Source organism: Primulina tabacum, chromosome 1 (assembly GCF_025594145.1).
Source record: "Primulina tabacum isolate GXHZ01 chromosome 1, ASM2559414v2, whole genome shotgun sequence".
In the NCBI taxonomy this organism is placed as follows: Eukaryota; Viridiplantae; Streptophyta; class Magnoliopsida; order Lamiales; family Gesneriaceae; genus Primulina; species Primulina tabacum.
Window position 1 is genome coordinate 53150958 of NC_134550.1, and position 15289 is coordinate 53166246.

Below are 15289 nucleotides of genomic sequence, written 5' to 3' on the forward strand. Positions count from 1 at the left end.
GTCATAGTTTGTTTCATTGTCGGAATATGAGGGAGAAAATCCAGTCACCAGAGCTTACTATGAACGTCATATATAGTAAAAAATTACATATGGTATTTCTTGAGAGTAAGATGGTCGGGTACAAGAATATGCTACAAAAAGCCTAAAAAACCTATGAAAAGGTGAAAAGATTAAATATTGCGAGAAAAAAAAGTCTAGGATACATGGGAGTGAGCATCGTCACCATGAAAAAGGACTTGCCCCCAACAAGAAAACTTCGTTTTCTACATCTTTAACCCACTGACAAACGCGATTGCAAGTTTTTATGGCGAGAGCCTGCAAAATCCAATGGGAATCCTCAGTAAAGATTACAAAACAATGACGAATATTTCGAATTTTCAACATGGATTCGAATCTTCCATGGCAATTTCTCTCTGAGACCAAAGGCCACACAAACTAGCGGTGATTCTTGGCATGTAGGAGTGACGAGCTTTCAAAATATACTTTACATACGTAAGAAAATGCAGGCTGCTCGCTTTTCAGCACATGTAATATTGTTCCAACCAACAAGAACACAGATAGAAGTGCCAGAGTCAAGTGTATCTTACACAACTCGACAGCAGCACTATTTCGGAAAGGGGTACAATTCTTTTTTGAGCACACAGATTTGAATGGACAAACCTTGTCTGCGAGGGGGTCAAAAGCTCCATACAGTTCAAAATCTGATGTGACCCAGCAGAGTAGCACTGTGACATTTTAGCACCAAAAGGACAGTTAAAAAAGCAAATTAAACAGGAATTGAAGTTAACAAATGGCCAAATGCATCAAGGAAGTCAATGAGTAACTATTGCCAACTTAAAACCCATATGACATCATTAGGCATTAAAAACGATAATCTATTTTTCCTAGATTGCAAGGAGCATTTATGTCGTCGTCAACTGATATAAGAAAGCTTGCAACGGAATCATGGAGACTGATAAAAATGCTGCTGGACGTGGATTCCCAAAGATGTCCACAAATCGAAATTATTTTTGTTTCCAAACTGAGCCCCTCACATGGTATGAAAAGTTAAGCAAATAATTATTTTCTTCCATAGCATTAATTTCAAAAATACCAGCATTGTAACAAAGCTCGAGGCAACTAATTGTTTGTTTACTTTAAAACATTCAAACCAGTCAATTATATGGCACTTATATTGGAAAATTTCTGCAAAAATTAACAAAACTTTCACCATCATTGTTACCTACATCGAGTCCACTGTTTTTCGATAGGAAGGCGTGGTTGACTTGTCCTATACTGAAACTGAGGGCAGAAAATGCCGATGCAGAACCTTACAAAGGTGGAAACCTTGAAATGACTCCTTACCCCACTTCTAACTAATTGTAATTCATTAAGCCATGCATTCATATTATTTTGAATTGAAATTCATATTATTTTGAATTGACCTCGAAAAAAACAATGGAAAACTCTATGTTCCGCAGCATATGTTTCCTCAGAGATTTTTGGATGTGGTGCAACTGTGCAAGAAACTTTTTTAATGCTAATAATATATCTAGGTGATATCTTTAACATCAAGAAATGCTTGAATTATTTATGAACGAAAAAACAAAGAATAACTGGTTATACTGGACATCATGCTATCAATACAAAGAACAGTTAAAATAGCTCCACTAGAACAAAAGGGTAAAAAATGAAGATTACTTACCATGATTTTCGTCTCTTCTAAACTGGGTTTTATGAGTTCCTACTTCTTTATCATGCATGGAAGCATAAATTCTTTGATAAGCCCTGTATAATCTGTGAAATAAGAAGCTTCCATAAAGTTCTTATGATAGAGAATACTTGAGGGTCAAATTGCAATCAGATTTTTCTAGTCACCTTTTTTGCTGCCTCAAACTGTTGATTGGAGATGAAAATTCAGATGACACATATTGGTCAAGATAAATACTTCGATATATGAAATGCCATAATCCATCTGGACCACCAAGGCCAACAAACGACTCCGTTGTTCTACCCGGGGAATCTGTTGCAGAACGTGGATGACCTAAATGAGGAGATGTGGCTCCAGCACGAGAAGTGGGTTCCATTGACAAATCCTCAACACGCATACCACCATGTGCCAGGGATCTTTGAACTTCACTTAGTAAGTTTGACTTCAAAAGTACACTTTCGACTCGAATCCTACAAGATGTGCCAGATATATTCGTTTCAGCAAAGACTGGACCAAAACAGATCAATTTACCCAAAAATAAGATTCTCTATGAGACCACGAAAAATCTCCCACGAAGTTGGAGATCACAAATCTTTTGTTCTCTAGATGCAGAAAACATGAAAAAATTTACCTGCAGTCTTTTAGATGACTGGACCAAAACAGATCAATTTACCCAAAAATAAGATTCTCTATGAGACCACGAAAAATCTCCCACGAAGTTGGAGATCACAAATCTTTTGTTCTCTAGATGCAGAAAACATGAAAAAATTTACCTGCAGTCTTTTAGATGATAGAAGGCGTCTGAATTTGTGGTCAGCAATATCAGATAAGTATTGATCTGTCACAAAATTCAACAACTCACAAACATAAAATCTATGAACAATAACCAAATACAAAGATTCTACAACAATGTCATGTGTAATATTTATTATTTTTCCAAACTTAAGCATAACTTACATCAAAATAATGAACATAAGCATAAAGGAATGCCATGGAATTGTATCTAGGCAGGCAAATTGGTGAAAAAGACTCTGAAGTCCTGCATGAAATTGAATCATGTAAGAGACAAGTGTCAGACACACATGTAAAAAAATAAGCGCCCTTACCTAGAAAAGGTAACCTCTGGTCACTACACTAGCTGACATAGAACATATATTAACAAATTTTAAGGACCACAAACAAGTAGCTAAAGACAATACAAATTCTTCCGTTTCACATGAGATGCATTGTGTTTGTAGAAGGAGGGAAAAGAGACACATTCAGTACTACCGATTAAGTTGTACCGCGACGCGGGCATAGCAAACTCACACTTCACACCGCTGATCTATCAAATACGCTGGGGGGAAAATAAGGCAATTTAATACGAGGAATGCGTGCGCTGTGAACAATGAAGAAACTTATACAAAGTATAGAGCAGAAGGGCAGAACATAAGTAGATGAAAGAACCTAACTGATCTTGATTTTCTTCTGCATGTTATCATGATTGTAGAAATAGAAATTCATCCACCAGAACTCTAGGAGCCCTTCATTGACGATTCTTTTGGAAGAGGTATTTACTTTTCACTTTTTATGCTATCCAACCCCATAATATTTGGCTTCTACGTTTCATGTTTGAAGCTGGAGTTTGCACTCCACTACTTTCTAACCCTGCCGCCTCTTCATAAAAGTGGGGACGAAAAATGGGCAATGTTCCCATTGTCCTCCGCGAATTTAAGTCACATATCATAATTATGTGCAAGTAACAAAGTCTATATCTAGAAACTTCATCATATATGCCTAAAAGTTCATTTACAGACCATTATGCATGAACAAACGCCTGGGGATCATAATGATAATCCGAAATAATAATCCAAGAATGGAGATTGCTAAAGGACAATCAAAAAGTCTAAGATGGTGTTTGCAGATGCTTAAAAAAAGCAATTAAGGACTCTTCCTTTACAAATTTGCAAAAGAAAAGTCTATAATCATTTTTTAAGTATTTACAAACACTACATAAATAGTCAGTTGATTCACATTAAATAACAGGAGATAGCATGTTTTTTCATAGAATTTCCCAGGATGAACAACTCTATCCCTGTTGCGAAAAATCGGGATGGTATTTTGGACCATTTAACAGCAACAAAAAAGTGGCGGGCAAACTTCACAACCAAAATAAGTTTGCATGTGTGCATGAACACTCCCAAAATTGCTTATTGAATGAATGATGCCTGCAGTTCGATCAATCAAGAAAGATAATAGTGACATTTGGAAGCTATATAGACTTACCTAAATGATTCAGAAGACATAATAAAATTTGAGAGTAACAGTATATCATCGGGATGAAGAGATGCTTTTTGTGCACCAACAAGACTGATAACCTGTATCATGTTTCACTCTAAGATGGTTTGACATATAAATCATCAATAACTCCGGCATCATAGTAACTAAGAATATGTGATCAGGCAACTTTTAAATAAAGGCAAGAATGGCACAATTACCTTATGTCTACACATTAAGAGAGCAAACAGAACTCCTGAATCAGCTATGTCTTGCAAGATGGCACCTGCAGCTTGACGTGTCACATAAGAAAGTGGAAGACAAGCGTAGGCATGAAGAAAAGTGGCAGGATTCCTACAATTAAAACCGAGAATAATATAATTATAAACCACTAAGTTTCAAAAAATTTATCGTCTAAAGACTCTAAACTGACTTTATTAGATGACTGAGTAGATAACACTTTGAATTGGAACCATGAGAAATCATGTGGTTCACTACTTAATTTCGTTCAACTAATATTAAAAGTTTTTACCAGTTTATGTCTTATTTTTTGCAGCAGTCAGACACTTCTGACAATCGTTTGGGCAAGTGTCATTTCTATTTTAGCAGCACATCTGTGTCCGAAGAGAATCTGACACCACATTGCACCAATATTATGCATGCACATACATCATAGAGCAGCAGTATAAGTGGCAGTGGACAGGCTTTCCTTTTTCTAATAAATAAATTGGCATAGCAATTGGTTGACAGGCGTATCACGTGGACTACTTTCAAAAGCCTCCGCTTATACACGTTTTCTGTTCACTTTTAACGTGCCTGGGAATCCAGAGTTGGGTTTTACAATGTTTGGGGAGCAGAACTAGATTTCTTTAAATATTAGGTTTCCTATGGATTTCTGTTCATTTTTCACGTGCCTGGGAATTCAGAGTTGGGTTTTACAATGTTTGAGGAGCAGAACTGGATTTTCTTTAAATATTAGGCTTAATGCTTGTAACCAGAAATCCGCACGATAATGACTCATGACTCAATTGATAAACATTATACATTTTAGTTGAAAACAGTCAACCCTGGTAGATTGCAGATTGGTGGAACAAACAGAAAGGTGATCATGGGACTTGAAGCATCAAATCACAGTAAAAAATCAAACTAGAGGACAAAAATAACAGCATATTATCAAAGTAGAGATAGGAATTGTAGGGCAAGAGGAAAGTCTAAGGAAGAAGAGTGAGTATTTCATCAGTTTGCAAGAGTAGATGGTAAAATACAGTTGTGCTCTTTAATGCCCTTCTCACTCTTAACTTTATGAAAAGAAAAGAAATCAAAGCAACTCGTAGCATTATCGGAAGAAATTATACTGTTGAACTGCGACCTGGACAACCATAAAATAGATTCGCAACCAGTTAAGCTTCTAAACATCTTTTGGTCACACATAAAGTAATACCACTAATACAACACATCTTGGAGAAGAGAAACAAGACATCGATGAAATAAAATAAAGAAATAGGGTAGCTGATGCAGTACCAAATTAATTCAACAAGCTAAGGAGCATCAGGCATACCAACTGAAAGAATGAACGAGAGAGGAGAAGACAGTGTCGGTTCCTCCAAGCAGAGATGTCAAATCAAACTTTGGATTCTTCTCAAAACATCGATTTACAGATTTTGTGAGGATGAGTATAATCTGGATTTAGATAGGAATTAATATGCGTATCCATTTTGGGGAAAAAAAATCCAGCAACCTAGAAGAGGCAAAAACTATAGGCTGGGTGTTTGAGAGCCATAAAATAAACCAATACCTAGAGGAAAGAAAAGCTACCTGACCATAAAGCAGCTCTAGCTGTCCCCTCAATGATTCATAAGGCTCTTCTGTGCAACTTATGCACACCAAGTAAATAGGCCCTTTCACAAGAAAAATTACCTGAAATATGAACCTTCTATAAGATTTTGAAAAACACAATAAATACAACACCAGATAGTATATGTAGTTAGTTTTTCAACAAAACCACCTTTTAGGGGAAAAAAGTTAGAAAAGATCATTATTCACATAAACTAAGACAGCACAGAGATATTAATGATTCAATAACAACTGCAAAGAAACAAGCATTTCAGATTCATGTTAAATACAGGAAATATAACAGGCAAGTGTTACAATCCATGATGGATCAAAATATTTTTACATTTTTTAGTACCATTTTGAAATAGTTATTCTCGCAGCAATTAGAATTACACCAAGGGACATACTTCCTCGTTCAAAGTAAATAGATCATTCACAACATTTGGTCAAGATGAGTTTTAGTTTACCTTGGAATGGTGCTCTTTATAAATCACCCTTCAAGCACGTAACATTTTGATATTATTTCGATATCTACTGAACATCATTTTTAAATCATAAAATCAGGGGAAAAAAAATACATACACTAATTTGATGCATTATTTAAAAGGGTTAAAAAGACGATGTTCCCAGCAGTTAAAAAATTTATGGGACAGAGACTGAGAGCATTTGTAACAACAGCTCAGAATTATTTTGGCCTTCTTAAGACTTTTACAATTGGTGATACATGCTTCATGATGCTAGAGTAGAGTGTGTGAAGTTTGACAAATGACCTTTTTGAAACATGTAGACGTAGTTTTTTTACCACTAAAACGATCAATGCTTTTGCTTTTTCCTAACGTATCTCTTCCACAAACAGCAAAAGAAACCATAGAAAACAGAGCAATCGTGAAAGGAACCCCAAGGCCAAGCTAAGTGATCTTGTTCAATTGAACAAGGCTATTTTGGCATTGAGACTATCTCAACCATTGATTGCACTTCTTGATTTTCACCCATAATAAGCAAAAAAAATAAAATCAAAGAATGATAAGGAGTATTTGTTTTCATTTCCTTTGCTCCCTATTACAATACCAACTGAAGTTCAATCTTCCTTTCGACTTCTTACTAATATTCTCTACAAGCCTCACTACAATCTGAATGAGTTCAACCATCACATAAAGTTGTCCATTGGCGTCGCGTCAGACAATCATTTGCAGCAGGTATGAAGCCATATAGAAATGAATTTTGGTTCAAATATGGAAGGCAATCCTACAAGAAATAAAATCTTCCAGAATAGCTCGATTTTGCATACAATCCCGTCCAAATGAACCAGGAAGATGGATATGAAATTTGAATTTCTTAAAGTCACTAAATCAGTAGGTTCTTTCTGAAAACAGCAGCCAATGTGACGAAGCTTTATAATTTCCTCGTAATTGCTGAAAATTATTTTAAAAAAAACTTTCATTTTTACAATGTTCCATTTATGATTATGCTCTCTGAATTAATTTTCAAACTCTCCACATTAACCAAGGAGGCAAACCTCAAATTCATGTAAATTGAAACCTAGCCAGCATATCTTACATGCTTTAACAGCTGAATTTTAACATAGCAAATTTTTTTCGATAAATAAAAATGTGAGCTCAGAATTATTTGTCCGGCTCAGCCATACAAAAACAGAAAACGTCACAAGCAAATAAAGGTGGCAACGGCAATAAATTTCTGTGCGCTGTTGGACCTACTTCATATGTCATAAGGTAGCTCCTAAAATTGTTCTATGAAGAAGCTGTGACAAAGCAGAAGATTTTTAGCAAACTGTAAAACATGTTACTTGAAAGTAAAGTTGATACTCTAACGTCTAACCTGGTGTTTTCCAGCTATCACCAATTTGACCCGGTCTCCCCTGAGAATATCAAATAAGTAATAAATGGCATCCAGTCAATGAATTTAAAAACAATTGAAAGTATTAATATGTAACAATACTGTTGTTGCAACACTGCATACCCATTTTCAACAAAGGAAATTATGGCCTGCAACGTCGCAGAGAATCCAGCTAGCTTATGCTCATCCCCATATCTTTGATGTCAACAGTAAAACCAGATAAGAGAAATATCATCCATTAATAACTTGAAGTTCATAGAACAGCATAACGACTTCACATTAATACAGAGAAAAGAATACGAGCCTCACAATCCAGAATCTACTAAAAGAGCTGGGGCAAAAACCTTGAAAATATAGGTTTGCCGGAGTGACTCAAAATTAAAAAATGTTTCTTCCTCTTCCTCCATGAAATTGAAGCATCGTCCTGCAATTAAACGATCAAACATCCCATATAACATAGATCGAGAGAATTCTAACTTCATTTATATTTCTTTTCTTATAAGACCATAAGAAACAATATCTAGCTTTATAACGTAATAATAAACAATTTAAGCATATGATATTCATCCAGTAGATCGTTAACTGTATACCATTCAGTTTTCCAAGTAGCAAATACACGATGTTGACTAACTTCATCTTACTGCTACATTTGAAAACAATTTGTAAACTATTTCCATCAGGAAATACAAAGCCAAATTGGTATTCAAATTTGAAATATATGAACCCAACTGACCTCATCTGGGTGGCGCTTGCCGGAGATAAATGGCTCCTGGGACCCCACAACTCCATCGTTTTTAACCTCGCGAATGTCATTCTCATCCCCATCGTCGTCGTCATTAATTTCATCACCGCCACTGGTGCTTCCCCTCTCACCGGCATATCCGCTGCTGCTCGGGCTCAAGGGAAGCTCGGTCTCTTCTCCCTCAGAAATATTCCTCCACGGTAACGAAGAGCTTTCTTTAATCACACCCGAAGTCTCCGCCATCGACCTACCTCCGATCTGCTTCTCCTCGATCTCATCTTCCACCTCGTTACCTCTAATTTCTCCGTCCAACGGCCCATTCGAGATATTGATGCGCTCAACGGATTCCTCCACCTTTTCGTCTTCCTCCACTTCATCATCATCTAGAGTCATCGACGGAGGATTGGAAGAAATTGAGATAGAAGCTAACTGATTTTCCAAGGCGTCGAGTGATTGATCAATCGAATCCGGGTTCGGATCCTGGTCCGAACTGGATTCAGGGTTTTGATGATCATTGCTCTCGGCGGATGAGCTGGGGGATGAAGCAATTGAATCAGAAACCATTTTTAATAATAATTTTACCTAAAGAAGTAAACTAAACAATTGGACTAGATTTCTGATTCATGAAATTTAGGGTTTAGCAGATAAAATTGGATTCGATCGAACAGCTAATTTAGAGTAAAGTCGGGAATTCGTTGTATCTACCAGTCCTGGTGGTGGAAAGAGACGGACAATAAGTAAAACGACGGCGTATGTCTGATCAATGATGTCGGGCTGGGAGTGCTGAGAATGAATAGCAAATATGGGCCAAAACTTTATTTGGGCTTACTCACAGGCCTGAATTTTTTTTAAAATGAAATTATATGTTCTCTTTTATCTAAAGATGGGCTCAAGATGATGTCCAATACCCAGTCAATTTTATTAAAACATGGCCATTGTTCGGGTTTGACCCGGACCCGAACCACACCTGGTCAATGGTCAACGAGTTGGTTGATCGGGTCGATGGGTTTGACGCAAAACTGGCCGTAACCAATCCAATGTGGTCCGGTTATAATTTTATGCTTAAAAACTCATAGACTCGTCGGGTTGGACCCGTTCGACCAGGCGGGTTGGTAGTTTTTAATTTTAAAATAAAATGTACGGGCACGATCGACCGATCACGTGGTCATTGGAGATCAACATTCCGACAGCATTGAACCGTCGGGTCGACCTTTTAATCAATTTTTATTTTTTATTTAAATATGAAATAGACGGCCATGATTTTGTGGCCATTGATGATAAACGGTTGATCTAGACATGGGTCGTCTGGTCAAACGTTGAACTTTTTTGGCCGTTTTGATTTTGTAAATAATCACACCTCCTTCATTTTTTTCACACAATTATCTCTCAATTCTCAATCTTTAATTCTCAATTCTTTATCAATTCTCAAAATATTCACATAAATTAAAATCAACTACTACTATTAATATCACCTTAAAAATTACTAAGAAAAACTTTTATTAAGGGAATGGACGAAACGTCCATGAGGAAGTTCGAATCAGAAACTTAGGAATTATTTTAGTGATGCAGAAGGGAAAACTTTTGACATATTACCATGATTTTGTGGCCATTGATGATAAACGATCACAATAATGTGGTTGTTGTGTAACGGTTGACCTAGACCTGGGTCGTCTGGTCAAACGTCGAACTTTTTTGGCCCATTTTATTTTGTAAATACTCACACCTCCCTCATTTTTTTCACACCATTATCTCTCAATTCTCAATCTTTAATTCTCAATCTTTAATTCTCAATTCTTTATCAATTCTCAAAAAATTTACATAAATTACAATCAACTACTACTAGTAATATCACCTTAAAAATTACTAAGAAAAACTTTTATTAAGGGAATGGACGAAACGTCCACGAGGAAGTTCGAATCAGAAACTTAGGAATTATTTTAGTGATGCAGAAGGGGAAACTTTTGACATATTACGATGATGGTCGCAAAAAACACAAATATATTCAATATTTCGACATAATGTGATTTTAGCTCATAAACATGCATTGTCACTTATAAAAGATATCGCCTCAGGAAATTGGTTTATTTCGTCTTCTCCAATATTCGAACTCACGACATCCAAACTCAAATATCTAGATTCGTAAAGTGTTGGTACCAATTGAGCTTCTATGAACGACGATGCATGGATATGAGATACGACTAATACTGGATCACGATCTATGACCAGCAGTGATACATGAGTATGCGTTGAAGCTCGTATTAGGCCAGTCTATAATCCATGGTTTGTTACAAATAATATCCATTACTCAAGAAATCTTTCATACGATCTAGTAAACTTTTAAATTTTAGGACATTAGATAACCCCGACCGACATAATCTCACTGGATGTAGAAAACTTCATCTTCATGTCATCAACTGCTTGCTGAGGTACTGGAGAGAAGTCAGTTAGCCCTTCGTCGGGAAACTAAGACAAGGCAGATAAATAATCTTGATTGATTAACAGACTGTCCTATCCTAGAGGCATCCGCATGACCAGGCATGACCAGGTCTTTCTATAGCTCAAGGAACTCCACTGGGAATGAATAATACAATATCTTATTTTTAAATATGAGTAAATAAAAGCAATATACTTCAAAAGGGAATAGTTTGTAAATTAACAGATGCCACAACCTGAAACATTTTGTTCCATAATTATTAAAGTTGGTCAAAAAATGAACCATATTAGCAAGGGATCAAGAATTTATTCTTCATTGAAATTTCAACTAAACCTTCCCTTTTCACAAGCCCCCACTGAAAGTGAAACAGAACATATCAACCCCAATCCTACACTTTCATCAAAGTGCTTTGCGATCTTTATATTCTTTGGTTTAAGGTTTATGCCGAGTTTCTGTTTTCATGAAGATGGCATATTTTGGACCAAGATTGTAGCCAAAAAAAATGTTAGATCATTTAAAACAGAATGAACGACTTCTGTACGTAACATTCTAAGAAAAGTCGTAATTTGAATAAAAAAAATATAAGAAAGAAAAGAAACTAAAAGTTAAAATTATGTATGTGGATAATTGGTGCCCGATGGGTTCACGATGTTTTGAAATTTGATGTTGTTAAAGACAACTTTGAGACGCAATATGCAGATACAATATACTTATGGGATTGGATAACGATGAATACATTGATGTAAGATGGAATCGTGTATATATATAATGTAATGACAATGATTTATAATTGTATTGTTTTCTAAAATTTGAATAAAATAATGGCTCATCATTCATATCAATTACGAGTAAGAGTAAGAATATATAATTATACGAATCTATACAATCAAATTAGTAAGTGTTTAAAAAATAAATGAAAAATCATATGAATTTGCCCTTGATTTATGTGACTCGATAGAGTGAGTTTAATGATCAGAACTTCGATTTTTCTAATTAAAATTTTATTGAAAAATTATATCACGCATAGTTTGTTCATTGTGCTTTTTGTTGTGTGAAAAGGTTATTCATACGATGTCCAGGGACAATAATCAAATCTTAAATTCATCTTATTTATTTATATATTAATTACATAAAATAAAATAAATTTCAAATTACATTAAATCACGCTAGGATGGATACATTTCAAATTTAATTAAATACTAGTTGCTCTGCACATCCGATGTGTGTGTACAATTTTTTTATCATTATAGATGAACTAAAGTGAAATTTGACAAATTATGGAGGGATTAAATTGATATTTGAATTGTTGAAATAAAAAAAATAAAAATAAAATGTGTGTTGAAATTAAAAAACAAAAAAAAAAACAAAAAACAAAAGTTAATATTAGTATCATATAAGTGTAAAATTGGAAAAAAAAAGTTGATGTCCCCTAGGTGGTTACTATCATGTCTTCACCCTTGATACAATAGATAATAGAATAGATATTTTGGTTATTTACATAAATAAGACTATAACTTCAGACACACATCTTACATTTTATATAATATTTTTTCGAATACACACAATAACGATGTTATTAAAAATTCAATATATTGTATATTATTACTATATAAAAAATAAAATATTAATTATTTAATTATAAATAATAAAACTAATCAAAATTCATATATTTCAAATCTACCTTGACCTCACCCACTCTTTTATGAAGATAGAAAAATAGATTTAAATTCATTACATTAATTCTTAACAAGAATGTATTTGAAATTTATTAATTCAAATACCAATAGCTTTAAGTTATGTGGTAAAACATTCTCTTTTGGGTGTGAATTGTGATTGAAATTGCTCATTCAAAACATGTGTTTATGCATACATACATTTGTTAACCGGAGATTGTGGGAAGAAAACTTTGCTTCAAAATACAAAATTTATACAAGATCATACATAACAAGCAAGGATTAACCCATACAGCCTAGAAAGCAAACCGGATTCAGAAGTGGATTTATGCTTTTCTTGTCCCAATTACTTAAAAGAAAGCCTTTTTCTGATCGATTTCAAATATTCCAAATTAATTAATTTGGCCTAAATAAGAAAATATAGAAGAGCCTATGTCCCCAATATACTACTGAAAGGATGGATTTTCAAATATTTCAAGAATATTATTATGCCTCGGAACACTTTGAAGAATATATCAATATTTAAAAGAAATTGCATTGATATTCAAGTATTCAACTAACTAATAAATCCAATTCGACAAAACTTATAGATTTCGGATTTTTAATTAAATAATACAGATTTCTTCATCAAAATGTTAGAATTTCATTAATTTTTTTTTTTCCAAGAAAGTGATGGTAATTAGTAACCTCGATCACTAATCAATCCTGGAACCCTGTTTTCTGCCAAATCGCATTCCTAACCCTGCGGAGTTCTCTACCTTTCAGAGTCCTCCCAATTCCTTCGTGCACAGAGAACGACCCGATCCTAGTCCTCGCCATTTGCCTTGCCAAAAACTCGTGCGGCGGAACCCAATCCTCCATCTCCCCGCAGTCGTTCCCCTCGTAATCATCGGCACTGTCATTGCTTCGATTCTCCCTATACTCATCCTTGAGTATCTTCGACCAGTCCGGGACGTTCACCGGAAGCGACGCCGGCGATCCGGCTACTCTCCTCGTGCCCGATACCGAGGGCTTCCTGCTGGAAACTCTGGCACTCTTCTTAAGGTACTCCGGAGAAGCCGAGAGAGTCGCCGTGTTCCAGACGTCGGACTCGTCGAGCTCGAAGATCATCGAATCGTTGTCGTGTGCGTGATCTGCGGGGAGGAATCTGTAGTTACTGGCTCTTGGGAGGCAGGTTTCCGGTGCCGACATGTGAGACTAAAGAAAAGAAATTGTACGGAGGTGGGAGATTTGTAGGGAGAAGAAGGGCGTGCTGAGAAAGGTGGGCTTTGTTCTGCTTTTATAAAGGGCTTTGAAATGGATAAGCTTCTTTCTCTCTCTAAAACTGTATTTCGCATTTACAACTGCAACTGCAAGACACTACGAAGTTACAAATTTGCCCCCGAAAAACTTTCTAGATGACCACCTCATTTATTAATTATTATTAATTTAGGACAGAAAATTTACGCGAGAAAATATTTTTATTTTGTTTTTGAAGAGAGAGGATTTCATCACTTCACAACGTAAGTGGCGATTAAGAATATTATTGGATTGATCGGAAATTTGAGATTAGAATAGAATTATAAGAATTTAATTAATAAATTTTAAATATATTAATTAAATAACTTTGATTAGTATATGAAATTCTCATGCCATATTTTACTGACTATGCCTCTTATTAGCTGACCGTAGTTGAAAGTATGAATAGTCAGTGTTAGTGTTTGTAAAGACAAATTATTCATTTTCATGCTAAGAATACATTATCAAGAAGAGCATCTCTCTTACGAGACGATCTCACGAATTTTTACCTGTCAAACAGATCAACTTTATCGATATTAACAATAAAAGTAATATTTTTTCATGGATGACCCAAATAAAATATTCGTCTCACAAAATACTATCCGTGAGACCGTCTCACACAAATTTTTGTCTATAAAAAATTGTGGATTTTCATCTTCTTCTAAGATGGTATCCAAAATGGACGTTGGAATCAATTCAATCCGAAACCGATTAAATTGGGTCCAGATTGAACCGAATCAAATCGGACCAGTTCCGAATTGACGAACAATTTTTTTCCCAAAAAAAGACAATATTAAGAAATTTTAAAAAAATTATTTGCAAGAACCATCCTCAGACCTCAAGGTACTAAAATCAGCTCAACTATAACTGGTCAGATAACAATAAATGCCCGCATTTACCCTCCATTATAATATTTCTCCACCACTTCAGTACACGTGTCCCCGTGTTAAATTCGAGTGCGTCCAAAATCAGAAACCCTTGGGGGCACAGCGGTAAAATCACACCCCTGTATCTTTAAAGACAGACCTCCGAATTTGTCGTTTAGCGGAGATGCCCTTCACCTGGTTCCGCTCTCAAAGTTGAGGCTTCCAAGAAATTCCAACACGTGTCCGCCCGTACCTGGAATAAGCCACGTGGCGCAGCGCTTGTAGGATGCGTGATCGCACGTGAAGTGGGACCCATTTCTGCGTATACTTCGTATGTACACATTGGTATGATATAAATTAATGTATGTTTGGATAAAAAAAATTATATTTTACAAAAAATAAATTTTAAGTATTCCTTTGTCCTAAATATGAAGATTACTCCTTAATTGGGGTTAACTTGTGTGAGACGTATCACGGATCGTATTTTGTGATACGAATCTCTTATTTGAGTTATCAGTGAAAAATTATTACTTTTATGTTAAGAATATTATTTTTTATTGTGAATATCGGTAGGATTGATCCGTCTCACAGATAAAAATTCGTGAGATCGTCTCACAAGAGACCTACCCCTCCTTGATTGAGGTTGTTATGAAATACACATAA

General features: G+C 35.4%; 2 protein-coding genes across 2 annotated transcripts; both read right to left on the minus strand.

Annotated features, from left to right (window-relative positions):
• Positions 1-206: 206 nt before the first annotated feature.
• On the minus strand, positions 207-9109 carry LOC142548873 (vacuolar fusion protein MON1 homolog). Its single transcript, XM_075657496.1, has 14 exons — positions 8367-9109; positions 7978-8057; positions 7757-7828; positions 7616-7655; positions 5762-5863; positions 5505-5626; positions 4168-4300; positions 3956-4047; positions 2648-2729; positions 2464-2528; positions 1858-2160; positions 1685-1776; positions 661-725; positions 207-315 (listed from the first exon to the last, which is right to left on the minus strand). Exons 1-14 carry the CDS (start codon positions 8937-8939, stop codon positions 220-222), a joined length of 1917 nt encoding a protein of 638 aa, XP_075513611.1. The 5' UTR covers positions 8940-9109; the 3' UTR covers positions 207-219.
• Positions 9110-13055: 3946 nt separating this feature from the next.
• LOC142519677 (protein S40-4-like) lies at positions 13056-13749 on the minus strand. The gene has a single exon (XM_075622709.1). It carries the CDS (start codon positions 13671-13673, stop codon positions 13182-13184), a length of 492 nt encoding a protein of 163 aa, XP_075478824.1. The 5' UTR covers positions 13674-13749; the 3' UTR covers positions 13056-13181.
• Between the last annotated feature and the right edge of the window lie 1540 nt (positions 13750-15289).